Source organism: Drosophila hydei, unplaced genomic scaffold (assembly GCF_003285905.1).
Source record: "Drosophila hydei strain 15085-1641.00,03,60 unplaced genomic scaffold, DhydRS2 tig00000063-arrow-pilon, whole genome shotgun sequence".
In the NCBI taxonomy this organism is placed as follows: Eukaryota; Metazoa; Arthropoda; class Insecta; order Diptera; family Drosophilidae; genus Drosophila; species Drosophila hydei.
In genome coordinates this window covers 4,528,397-4,547,839 of record NW_022045657.1, presented here as the reverse complement: position 1 = coordinate 4,547,839, position 19,443 = coordinate 4,528,397, and the positions used below count along the sequence as shown (strand labels likewise).

At 43.9% G+C, this 19,443-nt stretch overlaps 2 protein-coding genes across 7 annotated transcripts in view; both read left to right on the top strand.

Annotated features, from left to right (window-relative positions):
• The window catches only part of LOC111604637 (unconventional myosin-XVIIIa), a 33,976-nt gene extending 23,131 nt beyond the window's left edge, over positions 1 to 10,845 (top strand). For 3 of the 6 annotated variants that reach the window (XM_030222899.1, XM_030222898.1, XM_030222900.1), the window contains 8 exons: positions 1,788 to 1,922; positions 1,980 to 2,207; positions 6,173 to 6,538; positions 6,602 to 6,880; positions 8,438 to 9,396; positions 9,458 to 9,841; positions 9,901 to 10,059; positions 10,541 to 10,845. In XM_030222899.1, coding sequence (XP_030078759.1) covers positions 1,788 to 1,922; positions 1,980 to 2,207; positions 6,173 to 6,538; positions 6,602 to 6,880; positions 8,438 to 9,396; positions 9,458 to 9,841; positions 9,901 to 10,059; positions 10,541 to 10,733 — 2,703 coding nt within the window. In that variant the 3' untranslated portion in view covers positions 10,734 to 10,845. Of the gene's footprint in view, positions 1 to 1,787; positions 1,923 to 1,979; positions 2,208 to 6,172; positions 6,539 to 6,601; positions 6,881 to 8,437; positions 9,397 to 9,457; positions 9,842 to 9,900 lie in introns of all 6 variants that reach the window. The other 3 variants (XM_023322780.2, XM_030222901.1, XR_003944138.1) reach the window with 2 other exon arrangements.
• Positions 10,846 to 12,483: 1,638 nt separating this feature from the next.
• LOC111604647 (NACHT and WD repeat domain-containing protein 2) lies at positions 12,484 to 19,381 on the top strand. Its single transcript, XM_023322803.2, has 14 exons — positions 12,484 to 12,661; positions 12,731 to 13,140; positions 13,201 to 13,345; positions 13,409 to 13,634; positions 13,690 to 14,131; positions 14,227 to 14,427; positions 15,282 to 15,868; positions 15,958 to 16,219; positions 16,283 to 16,675; positions 16,729 to 17,042; positions 17,093 to 17,196; positions 17,259 to 18,371; positions 18,438 to 18,637; positions 18,692 to 19,381. Exons 1-14 carry the CDS (start codon positions 12,559 to 12,561, stop codon positions 19,373 to 19,375), a joined length of 5,184 nt encoding a protein of 1,727 aa, XP_023178571.2. The 5' UTR covers positions 12,484 to 12,558; the 3' UTR covers positions 19,376 to 19,381.
• The last annotated feature ends 62 nt before the right edge of the window (positions 19,382 to 19,443 follow it).

The following is a 19,443-nucleotide window of genomic DNA, read 5'->3' as shown; positions in this document are numbered from 1 at the left end:
TGAGGCCAAATCGCAGTGCCCGACGGACGGCAGCCATATGATCACAACGACAACGACGACGACAAAGGTGGCACAGGTGCGGGCGGTGCGCTGCATACAGACGCAGGTGGAGATTTATCCCACTTATACGAAAGAGGTAACTATGCGGCTGCACTAGCCAGCGAGTCCCCAGCAATAATGGTGTCCTACCATATCTTAAATCTAAATACGCTCTGGCTTTATCTATTAGAACTATTTCTTAACTATTAACTGGAATAAATATTGTTTAAAAACAAAAACCTTTACCGCTTATCTTCTGTTCTATATGCAAGTTTAACACCTGGTTTCGGTTCTTTGTTGAGTTTGTTTTTTTTTTAGCTCGTCTCACCTGAGCCCACCACATCTCGATCGTAAAACCCGCATATACAAACACACACAAACACATACAAATACACACACCCATTTTCCCGGTTAGTCGCAATTTCACATTGGTTTACTTTCATTTCTGATCTACGTGCGCTGCATAATTAAAAATTTCGAAATAGTTTCTCGAAAAACGTCGCAAATTCAGAGACACATAGTTGACACGCCCAGCCAAGGTGCGTCCGATTCACCAAGCCCAAGCCAAAGACATTTAGCTAACTAATTTGTAGTCGCAATGGAAGTTCGCGACTATGTCTCAGCTGCATTTGTTTATGAGGTCCGTCTGCCTAATGGAATTGACGCATTTGTTTATTTACAATTTTCTATTTTGTGCTGGCTTTGTATACCCATTGAAAGCCATTGAAAATGATCAAAAAGGGACAAATTGCTTATCTGCTTATGTAAGTAAAAGGCAGACAGAAGGCCGACAGCTGAACGATAAATATTTGGATATATTATGTTATAATTATGTTATTTTAATGATTTACATTCAATTTTACGATTTTTATAAAATCAATGAAATTTTAATCATGAAAGAAAAAGCGTGTTTTATATAATTGAATACATAAAGCAAAGCAAATAATAAAGGGTATTACCTAGTCGTTCAATATTAGGTTAAGCTCTCTTGATTTCTTTCACTTTTATTTTTCGCATCTTACTGCACAGGTGTGCAAATTGCTGTGCTCTGCTCTTGTCCAGCTCTTTGACTCTGCTGCTGTGTCAGCCACCTTGACCTTCACTTCCTTGATTTGATTAAATTTGCTTTGCTTTGTTTTCCCCCATGGAGTCGCAGCTGCCATTAAAATGCTCATACAACATTTTGATAGTACTGAGATCTTAAGTTGGTTTATAAGACCATTTGTTATAAACGTCGCAAATCTGTTTCATTCTCTGCTGCAATCATTGTGACATTTTCTAAGCTGAAAGCAGAAACGAAAAAGAAACTGGCAGCTGTCAAAGCAACTAAAGAATTGAGGCATTACAAAATCGGATAAAAAGCTCTTGCATTTAGTATTAATATCACGTTCTGCAGATTCGTCAGCTGTTAATATCAATCTTAGGAACCACTTGAATTCTGAAAGAAGTTTAACTTAACTTTGACTGTCTATTAAATTGCTCAGCGCAATTTATTATTGCCTGTTTAAGGACATTTCCTGTTGTAGGATTTGAATTAGTAAAATGTGCATATATTTCGAATATCTCATCTCTTGAATTTAATAAAGATTCAAATATTTTATATAATATACTTTTGAGTTTGGTAGTCACTTTTGTGAACATATAATGATATGAAATAGGTCTAAGCTTATGATGAGTACATTATTATATGTGAAACGAATAAATAGTTGTAGAAACTAATAACTTAACGTCGTTAATCCTTTTTGCAGATACTTTTCCGGTCCGGCGTGCTCAATGAGCTGGAAGCAAAGCGAGATGTGCTGCTATCGGATCGCATTATACAGCTGCAATCATTGTGTCGTGGCTATTTGGCACGCAAAAAGATGTCACAGCGACGTGTGCAGGTGAGTTCAATCTCCATGGGATGCTCCATAGGACTTGACTAAGTCTTGGTCTTGCAGGAGCTGGCAGTGCGTTGCATTCAGCGCAATGTTAAAGCCTTTTTGGCCGTGCGCGATTGGCCCTGGTGGCGTTTGCTGGTTCGTGTAACACCTCTACTCAATGTGCATCGCACCGAGGAGCAGCTGAAGATCGCCAATGAGGAGCTGCTCATGCTGCGCGCCAAGCTGGAGAAGATCGAGTACGATCGCAGCGAAGTGAAGAACGAAAATCAGAAATTGGAAGCCAAGGTAAGCGCACTTTCCACCTTTCGCTCGCGCTCTCACTCTCAGTCAGGGCAATTCTTTACGTTAATTTTTAATTAAAATTGCGCAGCCACAGATGACATGACATGTGGCTGCTGCGGCCCACGTTAGGTGAGATGACAATTATCTGGGGCGCCAAGATTTGGGTAGACAAGTGCTGCAAACATTCTGCAGACTGATGCTTCATGTTTTGCCCACTGCTTCTATGAATGATGTGTGCATACAAGTTCTTTGGCTGCACAGTGGAACTAAAGCTGATTTTCTTATTAGCTACAAAGTAATTTTTGTTGTTGTTTAAAGTAGTGAATGAAGTTAAGTCCTATCTTCTATCAGTTGTATTATTCATATTATTCAGAATGAATATATATTTCTCTAAAGATTATCTAACAATTCGGACTACTCCATATCTTCCATAGCATGTGATCATAGTGAATATATCAGGCAAAGTTGAGGTGTTCTCAACGTTTTCACGCTTTAATGCCATTGAAAACTTCTAAACGTCTAAAATGTATTTGGCCAATAGAAAGTGCGCAATGAGTGCATTCGCTGATAGATACGAATGAGTTAAGACTGCGATCTGGCGATATTTCCGCCTCTTGTTTGGTTTATTGTAAAAATATAAATAGCTTCTGGGCAATGCGTGAGTCCATTGAACACTGACTGGGTATACGTATTTACGTACAAACTCGCATCTTTATATATACTTTAAATATGTATATATGTATATATATACACTGGTGTATCTGTGCACTTAAGAATCGTGTGTTGTATGTATTTTTAAATGCTCTGAAAGATCATTAATAATACTTTATAGCGCTACTGTACCCGTGTTGCAACTTCTTTCCATATGTTGGTCATTCATTTCTATAAACGTTGAGCAAATCAACAGTTGTCTCTGCTTATTACATATATTTTCGAGATTATGTCAATATTAAGGCTATTCATGTTGCAATTCTTTTGGCAGACGATCGCTAGCTGTGCCACTCTCTCTCTCTTTGCATCTATCTCTCTGTCTGTCTGAGGCTGCTTAATATTTTGGCAAATAGCGCCTGCCCCGGTGAGCTTTTCTAGTCACGCATCGCCAGTGGCCGCCGTTTCCCAAAGAGATTCGGTTAGTTGCTGAGCAAACGTCGCGACGCGAACGCCGGAGGCGCCCAACACCGAGCCGTGCCGCGAGATCCGTATCCGAATTCGTATGCAAATCAGAATCCGAATCCGAATCCGATACGTTTGCGTGCGTGTGTGCTATAGGAAATCGGTGCCAAGAAAAAAATAAAAACATTGGGAAAACAGCAAGAAACCAAAAAAAAAAAAAGAAAAGAAGAAACATATTGGCAATTTGATGCTTAAGCCAAAATAAATGGGACTTTTGTGATAAATTTAAATATTTGCCAGCAAGCGATCTCAAGTTTTTGACAGCACGTAAAATCTCACAAAGATACCCCCGAACCACACAAAACGATCTATGAAAACGAACTCAAAACGAAATTAACGAATTGGCTCTACAAAATTTGCACACAACCAAAACGAAAACTTCCTCCAAAAAGCCCACTAACCCATTTCTGATTATCGCCTGATTAACACGCATCCAAACCCACTTTTTGATCCCTAACCAATGGCCCCGCTGGCGCCTGTTGATGCAGCCCTTGCTGACAGTGCTGACATTGCAGCGCCGCCAGCAGCCAGTGATGTATTTAAACATCAATTAGAGTCTCATCCGGAGCAGGAGAAGGAGACGTTTATGGCACGCGTTGTGGCCGCAATGAATGGTATTACGAGAAATAACAACAACAGCAGTGGCAGCGGCAGTGGCTCCTCGCTGGGCACACTGAAGCCACCCAAACCCCCAAGCAGTCAGGCACGCAAACAGATACGGCTGTTGCCCAAACAGCGCGAGCAGAGTCCTGTCCAAGTGCTGAGCAATGGGCACAGCAACACCTTAACACGCAACACACACCACAACACCAACAACTACACGCCACGTGCCACAAACTACAACAGCAGCACCTCGCAGTCGCTTTCAACGTCCGGACTGGGTAATTGCCAGCAGCAGACCACTGAAAGCCACTACGAGGTCTCGCTGAAACTGCCTCTCTCAACAGGCACAGGCACGAGTGCAGCGGCAACTGCATCTGCATCCGATGCTGCTGCAGATCGATTGCGTCTGCTGACACGTTCGCCAAGTCCTGCCTATTCGATATCATCGCGTTGCTCCACACAGTCCAGCGTTTCGCGCACCTCGCGGCTGGAGACGCCGCCGCGTCGCGTTTTCCCCCAGACCTACACGAGGGGCAGTGGTTTGGATCCCTATGAGATGCGTCAGCTGGAGAGTTCGCCGGTGGTGTTTGATGCAAATCTGTCATTTGTTTTGGGCTGCCAAAGGCAACCGGTACATCAAACTCTCCGACCGACTCCCTCGTTTGAGGATCCGCGTACCTCGTCGGCTTACCTCAGCGAAAAGATACAAAACTTTCTGAAGCGTACCGACCACGTGCAGGAGGAATGGACAGCTATGGGGCGGCGCACGCGACGCCAAAACAACAACAGCAGCAACGGCAGCATAAATGGAGCTGGGGGCGGCTACAGCAGCCGCTGCAGCACGCCCAGTGGCAGCTCGGCGTACTACGATGATTACGATACCATTTCGCTGATTGAGCGACAGCGTGAGCGCAACAGCATGGAACGCTGCGGCTCGGTAGGACGCACACGCTCCACACAAAACATACTGACCAAGGCGTTCCAGCTGTCCAAACAGCTGCCCCACACGCCAACGTCGCGTGGCAACTCCATGGCCAGAGAGTCATCGGTGGCCACGTCAGTAATGTCCAATGCAATCAATGGCGACGATGACGACGATCGCACCATACGTGAGGAGGATGACAATGAGTTGGATGAGGTAGCTTCTGTTGCTGATGTTAACCTTGAGCTTGCCGCTCATTTGATTTGTGATTTTTCTGTGTGTGTGGGCAGTTGACATCATTTCGAATGATGGCTCCGATCTGCCCAGGTCTTGTCTGTCTTAAGCATATAAATTTAAACGATTCTAAAGTAAACATATGGTTGAAATATTCCAATTCCATGCAACAACGCTGCGGCTGACATTGACAGCGGCATCCTCCGACGTCGACGTCGACGCCGACGCCGACGTCGAGATGTTGCTAAAGTTAGCGGCTCACTTCAGATGCTCAGATCAATCTATTTTTGGAGCACAACAAAAATGCGTGAATCACACAGCACGAATTCTTTAGGTGCTGTAGAACTTGAGGGAATATTCCATAGATACATTTGTTGTTTATGATGATTTAATATTTTATTGGTACTTATAAATCTCTTCTAAAATAGCAGGTGCAAGAGCGGTAGTAATAGCTAAGAGTCAATAGTAAATTCAAATAAATTTTAAAGCAATATATTTCACTATTTGAACTTTGAAGAGGTTTAAGTGCTTGCTTTTAACTTGTCTTTTAGCTTATCCCAGCTATATATGCAACACCTGTTATATATACAACATATATAATTTCATTATAAATATGCATATGTATATTTATATTAAATATATATAAATTTATTATATTCTATGAATATGTGAAGCTAAAATATTTTCAAAAATATAATATATAATAATTATGGTGTCGGCATTTGGCCATTTGGAATTGGTATCATTAACGTATAATATATACTCAGCTTTTAGTTCTCATTGAGAGCTTTCAACGGGTTCCTTTAACCCATTTTTGGGTTGAGGTCATTTGCGGAAACTTAGCAAGCCGATGGACGAAAAAAAAAGATTTTGTGTTTCCACTGTTTACAAATATTCCAAATGGAAACAATATTAAACACGTAAATCGAATATTTTTCATGCGTATTTCTGTAGAATTTTTCTTTGGGAATTTTGTAGAATTTAACACATTGTTATGCCAAACGATTGACTTTTCTCCCCTCTGCTCATCGCGTAGTTATCCGAGCTGACTGTTGATCTGGCGGAGGAGCGCTCCACGGCGCATATTGCCACCGAGCGCTTGGAAGCGGAGACGGCCGAACGCCTAAAGCTCGAAAAGGAGCTCGGAGACAACCAGTCGAAAGTTAAGAACCTGCAGGAGATGAGCGAGAAGCTGGAAATGGAGCTAATATGCGCCAAGTCTGACTTGAATGGCATCTCCGAGGACGAGGATGCCGAACACGAAGAGGGCGCCGGTGGAGTTTACAAGCTAAAATACGAACGCGTGGCCAGGGAACTGGAGTTCACCAAACGCCGACTGCAGACGCAGCATGAGCACGATCTGGAACAGCTGGTCGGGCTCAAGAAGCAATTGGAGAAGAAGGTCTGGACTGTCTATATGCAAACTCTGGGTAATACAATCTGAACTTTTCCATGACACTTTCAGCTTTCCGATGCCTACGAAGAAGTTGAGGAACAACGTCAGGTTGTGGGCCAATGGAAGCGCAAGGCTCAAAAGATGACCAACGAGATGAATGATTTGCGCATGCTGCTCGAGGAGCAAAATGCACGCAACAATTTGCTGGAGAAGAAGCAGCGCAAATTCGATGCCGAGTGCCAATCCCTGCAGGATGCATCGCGCCAGGAGCGGCAGGCCAAGGAGCGCTACGGACGCGAAAAAGATGTGCTCCAAGCTGAGAAATTCACGCTCGAACAAGCACTGGCGGTAAGTAAATGTTGTATATGTAAATAACTTCGGGTATAGCGCAGACAGAATTTTAATAAAATTATATATATAGACAATTTATAGAGGTCAATTGAAAGACAATTGAATTAAGTTATTATAAATTGGTCTTCAAATTCTATTTGATTATTCCTTACGAACACTTCGTGCGTGATAATCAACATGTATCATAAGTAAAGTGTGCGAATGAAAACTTGTACATCTCTAGTTGCGTTCACATAAATGTTGCCAACAAATGTTGCTAAACATTTGAGAATGTAGCGTAGCGCATAGCACGATTCCAGCTGAAGAAAATCGTCTAAAGAAGGCAGTACAAAATAAGTAGGAAACATTTGGTATTCGAGAGCAAGACAGCATGAAAACGCAAGCAGGCAAGCATACAAATCGGTTTTATAATCAGCTCTGGCAACAAGTGGCATTGCCAGTTGTGGCAGTGGCACATTCAACATTTTACGGCAGATACAGATATAGTATGTACATATGTGCAGTATCTGAAGACCTGCCTCTTTGAAAACTCGTTCAGCTTGTTTACCCACGCCACCGGCTGACTAACTCTCTGTCGTCTGCCTGACCGACTGACAGACAGTCTGCCCGTAAGATGCGTGTATACAATGGCAATTCTCAACTACCTGCCCACACCATATGCATGCAACATGCTATACCCTGTCGCATGCTCTTTCTCGTGCATTCTAAGAAGGTTTTCCCTCAGTTGTGCTCAGTTGAGTGCGAACTGAAGAGTGGTTCCGTTTGTCTACCTTAAGAGAATATTCTAGATTTGCCGCTAAATGTGCAACACTTTAAAAGAAGACGTCTTTTCGATCCCATTTAAGTTATTTATTCTTGATCAGTTTTATAAAGATATATGGAAACAACCGTCAAGTGAAAGTTTTACTATTGAGAATCGATAGGAGAAGCATTTTCGCTTGACTTTTAAAGAAGCAATTACTCAGATTTCTGTGAGGGCATTTGAACTTCGACTCGCGTGTTGTTTCGCTTGTTTGTTTTGGGTTCTCATGTTTTTATCGGGCTGTACTGGAGGCAGAGTTTGCGTCACACGTTTCTGCCTCTGCGCTTTGTGGCTTTCTTCAGCGACGATCGACGATAGCTGGCGATGACTGTGACCGGGGCAGTGGCTGCATGAACGTCGACATCGGCGTGCGATAACTGGAGTACGCGCATACAGACGAACGCACATCCATTACAAACCGACCAGTTCCACGAAAAAAAAAAGAAATTAAAAACAACAATAATAATAATCATAATAAGTAGAAGAATTTCGACTGGGGCCGCGTGATAACTGGCCGGACAGAGCTTTGCCCCGTTTTCAGTTATTTTTGTTTTGTAAAGAACCATTTCCATTTCCATATCCGAACGCTTATGTGATATTATTCGGTGTTCAAGTACAGCCATGAGTATCAGTGCCACATGTGCAACGCGACTGATTCAAGTATGTGAATTGTTAAAATGGGGCAAATGGGGCAAATGTTGCGTGACACTTGCTGTATCTATCCAAATATTGAATTGTTGTTTCCTTCGTAGGATACGCGTCTAGATCTGGAGCTGAAGGAAGAGAAATTGGCGTCGTTGCAGCGTGAACTGGAGGAGATGACCTTTGGTGGCGGCACCGAGGAAGAGTTTGCTCAGCTACGACGCTCTAAGAACGAAACGGAACGTCGTGCGAAGGAGCAGGAGGAAGAGCTGGACGAAATGGCTGGACAAATACAGCTGCTGGAGCAGGCCAAGTTGCGCCTAGAGATGACCCTCGAGACCATGCGAAAGGAGGCACGTCGGGAGTCACAGCAACGCGATGAGGAGCTGGAGGAGGTGCGTGGCAATGGCTACAAAAAGATCAAGGCACTTGAATGTCAGTTGGAAACGGAGCACGAGGAGCGTACGTTGCTGTTGCGCGAAAAGCACGAGCTAGAGCGACGGCTGTCGTCAATGGAAGATCGCGATCGTGTAGATCGGGATGCCGAGGAGGCCCTCAATCAAAAATTGCGTCGCGATTTGCGCAAATACAAGGCCTTACTAAAGGATGCGCAAACGCAGCTAGAGCGACAGAAGGCAGATACACCTGGCAAGACGCTCATCCGACAGCTGCGCAATCAGCTAGAAGACGCGGAATCGGCCCGCACGCTTGCCATGAAGGCGCGACAGACAGCTGAAGCTGAGTTGGCCGAGGTGCAAGCGATGTTCGAGGAGTCACATAGGGCTCGCAACGATGCCGAGGAGCGCGCCAATGCTGCACACCGCGATCGAGCTGAGCTGCAAGCGCAGATCGAAGAGAACGAGGAGGAGCTGGGCGAGCTGATGAAGAAGTACAGCGCCACCGTCAAGCAGCTCAATGCGGAACAAGTCAACGTTTCCGAATCGGAATTCAAGCTCACTGAACTCGAAGCAGAGCGCAACAATCTCAAAGAACAGGTGGCCGAGTTGCAGCATAGACTGGACAACGTGGAGAATTTGGGTGATCCTTCCATAGCTGTAATGTCCAAGCGGTCAGTATGATAAACATTTTTAATTCTCAAACATATACATAAAGCTGAAATTCTTTTGCAGTCTTGAAATGCGCACTAAGGAGCTGGAGTCGCGGCTGGAACTGGAGCAGGCGACACGCGCACGCCTTGAGGTGCAAGTGAGCCGGCATAAGGAGTCGTTGGAGAAGCTGCAAAACGAAGTCACCCAGTCGAAGCTGCGCGAAATGCAATCACAAGATGTGCTCAAAAAATCTCAAAAGAGTTTGCGCGACATGCGCGAAGAATATCATTCGCTGTCCAGCCGTGAACAGGAGTCACTGACGCGTCGCAAGGACTTGGAGAAGAAAATGGAAGTCATGGAGTCCGAGGGCATGGCGCTAAAGAACGATTTACGCCTGGCGCTGCAGCGCATTGCAGATCTGCAGCAGGCCATGGAGGAGGAGGGCGAGGAGGAGTTAAGCGAGAGGTAAATAAATTAACGATGTGCCTAATAAAAAGATAAACTAAATGTTTATACATTTGCAGCGAGGATAGTATGAGCTCGGTGGGCTCGATTAGCGATTTGGAGGACCGACTGCGACCCGTGCATGTAAAGCGGAGCTCACAGCAGTCATTAAACGGCCCCACTATCCCACCAAGCACCACACGCACGCTGATCTGTGAAAAGGACGACAACAGCCCTAGGTACGCTGATAACGAAGTCAACTCAAACAGCAGGCAGCACAAGCACTAAGCACCGTAGTCGCATTAGCTCGATAATACTTATGCATATGAATAACTATCACTAGTTAGTTAGCTAGCTAGCTAGCTACTTAGCTTGTAAGGTCTGTTGCTATTTGCCGGCTTATCTAATTAACATAATTACTTCATACATGCAAACTACAAACTACAAACCATGCCAACCACATCCAAAACTGACCCAAAAACAACAAACAAACAACGCCGCCTCCCGCCATCAATGCGATTAAAACAAAACAAAATCATAAAACCACAAAACTCAAAAAATCATAAACCGAATTGCTTTTGTAAATATCTTTATGCAAAACACATCCCGCCTTCCAAAACGTCCATCCAAAACCAAAACAAAACTGCGCCCTCCCTCTCTTGGTGTGCGTGCGTATGCGTGTGTGTGTGCGTGTAAACCATTAGCTTTTTCTTATTATAGAATAACAGTGACGTCGCCATCGTCGCCACATATACACAAACTGGCACTGGCGGCTAAAGCCATACCGGACCAAAAACCGGACACGAAATCTTCAGCATCCGCAGATAAGATTACAACAGCTACAACTGCAGCAGCAGCAGCAGCAGCCGCACCAGCAAAGATCCTACAAAATGGACTCGAAACCGCTGGCTAAAGTATGCCCTAGAAACGTCTCTATGCGTAGCAGTGGCAATTGTACGTGTTTTTTCTCTCTCCCTCTGTAATATTAATTAGTTTTGTTTTTTTATTATTATTTGATTACTGTTTAGTTCAATATGTTTAACTATTTATTATCGAAATATAGCTACATATAAATATAATAAACACAATATGTAATACAGTTTCCATTCGAATGGAATCGTAGTTAATTTAATTTGCGCGACAGTCCCTATAAACGAAAAAGTGATTAACATTTTTATCCTTCCTCAAAAAAGAAAACAAATAACTAACGTTTGATATATATTTAAAGAGAAACGAATACCTATAGCATATAATCCATTTTCCTATAGCCAACTTAAATGAAATTAGTTAAACGCGTTTCAAAATCATAGACGAAGTTTGCATAATAAGCGAAATAATAAACATTTTACTAAACTAAATTCAATTTTCAATACATACACATAACATTACAAACTGGCCAATGATAAATATTTTACATACAGCCGAATGCATCCGATATTCAAGAAACATTCTCCATCTAACTATTAAAAAAAAAAACAGAATAATATATATATTGGAATACGAAACTTTTGCATACTAAAATTATTCACAAAACCCAAAAAAAAAAACTAAAAAATAAAAACAGAAAATGACAAATAAATATATTGTTATAAAACCCATTAAATGTGTTTGCAATGGGAACTATATGAAAGGGTTCAGACGGTGCCAAAGAAAGGAAGTGGAAATGTAGACAGATGTGATCTGAGCTGACCTTATTGACCCAACTATAAATAGTAATCATGATCGTACGGAAATATCTTTTAATGAATTGCTTAAATCATATATAAAAGCTAGTGCTTAAAGCAAACTAGAACTCAACCCTTTAAGATTGCCCCAACTCTGAGGGTTTTAAAAAAGAATTTGCAGGTGCCGTAATCTGATTAGTTGTACCAGGTACCAGGCAAAATTGGTTGCAATTGCTTGACCTAAAAGGTGGGATTTACTCGTCAAATGTCAGCACTATAAATGGCACACATTGAACTCGAAATGTAGTTGAATTGAGCCACCTGCACCACATAGCCATTGATTTATTCGTCTAGGACCGCACGTCTCTAGGTCGAGGCCAATGATTGACAACTTGAAGAAACGTTAAGACATACCCATGCCCTACTGCCCGAGCTAAGGAGTTGAGTGATAGGGAGGGGGTGGCTAGAAAAGTCGCACCCAAAACCGATGGCCCATTAAGTGGCACCGTTTGTCAGCCGCCAACGACTTTGAAAGTTTCAACAACGCCAACGCGAACGTCTGGAAATGTGTGGCAAGCACGCAACTGTCGACGTCACGGTCACTGAGAGCGTCGAGAGTACTTGAAAACACTTGTTGTAGTACGTCGCAAGCAAAACAAAGTACGGCTAACATCAATCAGAACGCAGGCAGATGCCAGTTACAAATATCCCTAATAATAAAACCAAAACAAATGCAACGGCTTTCCAATCAAAACAAAGGCAGGCGCCGGGGCGCAACAGGTGTTGCCCCTGGCTACCACACTACCTACTTGGTTGTCGACTACACCCTGGCGTGTCAGTCGAGCTGAACTCAAAACAACCCGTCAACTAGGCGACTGTCAAATGCGCCACATATCCGTAATCCGTAATATCGACCAAACAGCGGCAAGCCATATAATGTGAACTTTAGACAACTTTCTGGGTCTCCGTTTGGTGCAGACATAGATTGGATTTCAACGTCAGCGGAACGTGTTAAACAAAAGCTGCTCCGGCAGTACCCAATTGCAGTATAATTGATCAAATAATATCCTAACCATGGACGATCGCACTATAGACTCGATATTCTTGGGCTCCCTCAAGTCCCTGCCGCCGGTTAGCTCGAAAATTGTGCGTATTTTTACCAGCTCTACTTTTACGGGTGTGTACAAGCGAAATGTTCTGTAACTTGTGTGTGGGTTCTTATGTAATCGTGTGTATTTCCAAACAGATACTACGATGGAACGGAATACACTGATGGCCAAGTGCTATCCAAGAATCAAGGATTACTGTCGTGAGAAGCATGGACTCGAGTTTCAAGTGGTGGACATGCGTTGGGGTGTTCGAGATGAGGCCACCGACGATCATATGACTACAGAGCTTTGCATGCGGGAGATCAAAAATTGTCAACGCCTATCGATGGGACCCAATTTTATTGTGTTTTTGGGTCAAAAGTACGGCTATCGGCCGATACCCACCTACATAGTCTCCTCGGAGCTGCAACTGATATGCGAGGAGTTGACCTCAATGGGCGTGGATCGTGCTCTCCTCGACTTATGGTATAAGAAGGATAGCAATGCCGTGCCGCCCATTTCAGTTTTACAGCCCATTTCATCGATTTTGATTAATTTCAATAACAAGGTAACTTTTAGTAGCTAAGAGCAAGTGGTCTATTTGACTGACTGACTGACTCTTATACAGCGCGTGCCCAAGCTCCAGGCAGAGGATCAAGCTGTCTGGTGGGATACCCTGAACAAAATGCAAAAGCTGCTGCGCAAGGCTGCCGCCTCACTGGGCGCTAGCAACAAGATGTCTAAGGACGATGTCCACAACTATTTTATGTCGGGTAAGTGGGAGCTATTAGTAGCATAGATCAACTGAATCATGCACTTATGAATTATGCCTTTAGTCACGGAACGTGAGGTGATCAATGGGGTTCTGAATGTGAAGAATACCAAGAACCATTGTCTGGCCTATGTGCGCTACATAAACAACATTAATCTGCAAAACTTGAAGAAGGCCTCGCTCTTTGTGGACATTATCAATCGTAGCTTGGACACGGAGTCGGCGAAATTGTTAGGTGACTTGAGGGACACGCGGCTACCCGCTAAAATCGAGTCAAGCAATGCGCAGAAGTAAATAAAGTGTTTACTAAATTAAATCATAATTAAATAATTCCCTTTTTTTCAGATATACTGTGGAGTGGATTGGCCGCGAGGGTCTGGACATTGAGACGCATGAGGAGTATTTAAATCATTTCATATCGCACTTCTATAAGAATGTTGTTAAGCTCGTGGATAGGGCCATGCGCAAGGAAGACTCCAGTGCACAGGGGCAGATAGTAACTGAGATCCTTCAGCATTTGCATGCTTGTAACAATTCGGTGAAAATCTTTTACGGCCGCGAAGAAAGTTGCGAACGTATCAAGCGCTATATGCTGGGGGATTCAGATAAGCCACTTGTCCTTTTTGGCGACGGAGGTTGTGGGAAAACTTCATTGCTGGCCAAGAGCGCCTCCCTTGTAGCCAGCGAATGGTTCGCCGACAAGCGACCCATCAATGTCATACGCTTCCTAGGCACAACTCCGGATTCGAGTGCCCTGACGGCCACACTCATATCAATATGCCAGCAGGTGATATCAATCCATTATTTTCAGCCGATTAACTTATTCATATCGTGTTTCTACTCAACAACTAATATATGTACATACATATATGAACAACGCAGATATCGTACAACTATATGCTACCCTTTGAGAATATACCAGATGATCTTGTACCCCTAACAGCACATTTTAAGCAATTACTAACTTACGCTAGCCCCAATCAGCCGTTAACTATATACTTAGATTCAGTTGATCAATTGACTGGCACCCAAGATTCAAACAAGGTATCCTGGATACCAACACGTTTGCCAGCCCACTGTAAGGTGAGTGCGAGGACTTATCAGTTGTTCTCCCCACTAAATATCTGTTTCCGATGCATGAACCTTACTATATATATATACTATATTATGCATGGCCTTCTGTAAATACAAACAATTTTTGAATATTATCTAACTCACTTTGTACATGGTTAAAAATTGGAGCTGAATATTATTATAGCATGGATCAAAAAATATCATCATAGATGATGAAACTTGTATTATTTCTTTATTATTTAAACTTCATTTTTGTCACATTTAAAAAAATTAATTGTGGCATAAAGTGAAAAAGCTCATTTTCTAGATAAATAAGATGATATGAAAACATAATACTTGAAGTTATATTCACTAATATTAGTATATTTCTAAGCATTAAAAAGATAGTCGAGAAACGTTTACCGCGTCATTTGCATATTGAAAAATCACTTGCACAGATAATTAAAATTTACCGAAAAGTATCATGCGCCCCTCGTATATAGGTGTTCGATTTTTAATTGATTTACTTGATAGGACTTAGCTTAGTATGCACTGCATGAAAATATATAAAAGAACCAATTTTTTCCTAGATATCTTTCTGTTTTGAGTTTTTGAAAGTTGCATGCTGCCCGTACCCAGGTATATGTATATACATTAACAATTTGAACATTGTTTTTCGAAGCGCTGTAAGTTTTTTCGATTGCTTGACATGTGCGTGCTAAACAATATCACTCGCAAATAAATTACTTTTGACACCCTCACCCAAAACCATTTCCCCCAAAGAAATGCCGTTCTGCATGAGGCATATCAGAAGTATCATTAACAACTAGCCTATCTGCACCGAGTTGTCTTAGATCCAAATGCCATTGGGATTGCTATTCCAGATTATCATATCGTGTGCGAATGAGCCGGCAAATCCGACTGTCTCCCATGAGTACCATGTGCTGTGCAAGATGATTGACGTGGAGGAGAACTTTATAGAGGTGACTGCGCTGGGGGAGGACCTGGCCATGAACGTCATCAAAATGTGGATGAAGACCGCGTGTCGCGATCTTAACAACTACCAGTGGCGTCTGGTGGCCAATGCGATTAGCAAATGCTCCCTGCCCATATTCGTGAAGCTGGTTTTTGCCGAGATATGTCGATGGCGCAGTTATACGCGTCCGCAGGAGACCCATTTGGCCAACACGGTGATGGACTCAATCATGTTGCTCTTTGAGCGTGTGGAAAAGCAACATGGTCGCATCCTGGTCTTTCATGCCCTCGCCTACATAACCGCCTCCAAATCGGGTCTATCCGAAAGCGAGCTCGAGGACTTAATCTCTCTAGATGACAAGGTCTTGGACGATGTCTACCAGTACCATATGCCTCCAGTGCGTCGCATACCCCCGCTGCTATGGACGCGCATCCGAAACGATTTGCCCAACTACTTGAGTGAACGGGAAGCGGATGGCGTCAATGTCATGAACTGGTACAGAAGCCGCGAAATCACCCAACTGCTGATTATGGCTTGAAAATGGGCTTGATATTTACATAATAATTAAAACATCATTTCCACAGGTACCACAGACAATTCAAGGATACAGCCAAGGAGCGCTACTTCAAGAACATGAATATGGCCATATACTTTCATTCAATGATTGCAGATTATTATTTGGGCATTTGGGGTGGTGGCATACCGAAACCCTTCAAATTCACGGAGATACAGAGACATCGTTTTGGTTTAGCTGACAAGGAAGGGTCCGCAGATCGCAAGGTGCCCATACAACCGCTGGTCTTTACCAGTAAGGATGGCCTCTCGAAGCGCTACAACTTGCGCAAGGCAAGTCAAAATATGCTCAACTCATTCTCAATCCTTGCTAAATCCTGATTATTCTCTTTGCAGTTTGGTGAGCTGCCTTTTCATTTTGTGCGCTCTAGAAGATTCAAAGATCTGTTTGAGCACGTGCTCTTCAACTATGAATGGCTGCATGCCAAGCTCTCGAGCTGTCCTTTACAGGCGGTGCTGGCTGACTTCGAAGATGCTTCAAGTAATACAGAGGACAAGGAGTCGAAGCGTGAGCTGATGCTGGTGGCGGATGCTTTACGCTTGGGTGGTGCCATTCTGGCCATATATCCCAATATGCTGGCACCGCAGTTAATTGGACGCCTGCTGCCTGAGATCGGGGGTAATCCTAATATCAAGATGTTGCTACGAGCCTGTGATCGTAGTGGACCCAAGGACTGTGCCTTAATACCAGTCAACCATTGTCTGCACACACCTGGCGGACCACTCAAGGTAAGTACAGCTTATGGATTCTAAGCGTCGCTCATTTCAGTCTCATCTGGCAGTACTCACTGGAAGGTCATCAGTTTGCAGTATTTGCTTTCTGTTTGACCAGCGATATGCGTTACATGGTCTCCATATCCACGCACTTCATCACCTTCGATTTGTCCACATCGGATCTGACGCGAGACGTCAATCCCGGCATTGAAGGCATTATGCAGCAGCTGGTTCTGAGCCCGGACAACAAGTGGGCAGCTGCTTACTCCAACAACAATCAAACGGTGCTGCTCAACATGCTATCCAGCGAGTTTGTGGTGATCAATAGTCCATTTGAGGATGACGACGGACCTGTTAGTGGCTTGTATCTGCTAAATCAGAAGTAGGTCTTCGCAGCTTGGCTGATGGACTCTGTAATTAATTGATTTTTAGTTTGTTTATCATCTGCAAGCTGCGCTGGGCAAAATTTGACATGCGTGGCAATTTGGTTGAAATCTTCGAAGCGCCGGGACAGAATACGGATTGGGAGATATTGTGTAAAGACCTCTTGCAGCTCCTTCCTTGAACATTGAATATATATCTCGAGTGTCACTTGCAGCAATGGAATTCTTCAGTCCACTGGATTATAATGTTGTTTTCTGGTCGGGCTCGATCAATGAAATTCGTTTGCGTTTGGACTCGCATCGCACATCGAATTGCTCCAATTCAGTGCACTTCTTCAGCGCTTTGGTAATGAACAAGGGACGCACTCGCGCCTATGGGTGTGCCAATAAGGATAATTTCGAAGTATCCGTTTATGACTTCATTGAGAATGAGGAAACAGGGGAGGTACACTGGGCTTTTGTCGAGCATCTACCGCGCTATGAGAACGACGAGAAGGAAATGCTGCTGCAGCTGCGCTTGGATCAACATCAGCAGGATCGCATGTTGCTTGGCACCGCTGGCTTAGGCTTTGTCATCTGGGATTTTGGCAGAAAAGAGAAGGACTGTGAGAGAGCGCCCATTTCCGAGGGCGCAATGTATCTGGCTCTTCCGCATGGTGTTAGGAACATCACGACTCGCATCATGCAATCAAATTCTATAATGGTCAGCTCCAAGCTGGACTATGCGGTGGCCGGGGTGCGTAAGAATCTCTATGTCTGGTATCTTCAGAGCGGTCAACTGGCCAAAGTGTTGGATGCTCATTTTGGACGGATCATACAACTGGAGCCGCTGACCATTGGCAATTGGAACAATTTGGTGACTTCCTCTATAGATCGCTCGGTCAAGGTGTGGAACATCAACAACATATTTGAAAAGGTTCACGTCATTGATCGGCATGAGTTGCAAATCGATGATATCAGCCTCTCTGAGGTGGATATGGCCGTGACAGTCACACGCAGCTGCGTTGGTGTGTGGGAGACGCGCTCTGGTCGCCTACTTGCCAAGCTGGCTGACAGTCCGTTGGGCGCCATTGTAACACATGCGGAAATCACTCCAGACGGACGCTACATTATCTCGTCGGAAACGGGCAAGTTTTTGATTTGGAACCGCGTGTCCGAGCAGGTCGTTTATCGCGATGATCAGCCGGGCATACAGCAGATAACGCTCATGGATTATGGCTATAAGGCGCTTACCGTGTCGGTACCCAACATTAATCACAGAGACATTCTAGCAGGATCCGATGAAACGAATCGCCTGACAGCCATAACAACGGTTCGATCGATTCCGGGTAAGTCGCTATCTAATGGTAAAATATTTAACTAAAATAAAAATCCTTTTCATTTGTATCTTCCAGAGGGGACAATTTTGTTTCGCTTTGATTTTCCCATGCGCATGGTAACGGGCATGCCATTTCGCCAATCAGTTATCACAGCTGACAAGGCATATATCATCGTGGTTACTTTGGACAAATCTAATAAGGATTGCTTGGGCGTTTATAGTGCAACAAATGGCGCATTCGTAACAAAAATATTGCTTAAAGGCTGTGCCATTAAGGTGAGTGGATCATGATTAGTTTAGACATTTATCCCATAATTATTGGTATTACAGGAGGTGTTCTCGCTGGTGCCCATGCCTCACAAGGCTAACCAGGTGGCTGTGATTAGCAGCGAGAAGGGCAGCATTATGGACATCAAGAGCAAGAAGCATGTGCGCTCCATTGCCAAATGGGGTGGCAGCCTCACCCGTGATGGTAAATGTGGATTATATGCCCCAACGAGAGGAGGCTTGGAGATGCTGGAGTTGCGCAAAGGCACCACAGTGAAAACCTTCATACCAAAGGTGGCTGAGGGCGTCTTCTCAGTCATTTGCATATTTACGGAGAATGACGAATATGTGGCCTATTATCACAGCGGCAGGAAGACAATTCGCGTATTTCGTACCGCCGACACAGAGATGATTGCTAACTACAGACTACAAGCTGAACTGACAGCCATTAAGAGCAGCAAAGATGGGCGTGCTATTGTGCTGGGCACAGTCGACGGTTGTATGTCAGTGCTGGCCATTGTGGACCCCAAAAACGAAGAAATGATTGAGTACCTAAATGCGCTGCCGTCTCGTGACGAAAACTGGAAGGCCAAACTGGCCAAGATGAAGGCACGCGTAGGCTTCAAGGCGGCCATAAGAGTGGCTACCATTTCCTCACGCTATGCTAAGCCGAAGAATGACGATGGCGACGGGGAGGATGAGGAGCTAACTGAAATAACAGAGGACATTGTGCCTGTGGCGGATTAGATGAAGTATAAATATAACATTTATTGTTGTTTGCATAAATAATGGGCATGTTACAAAAAATTCGTGTG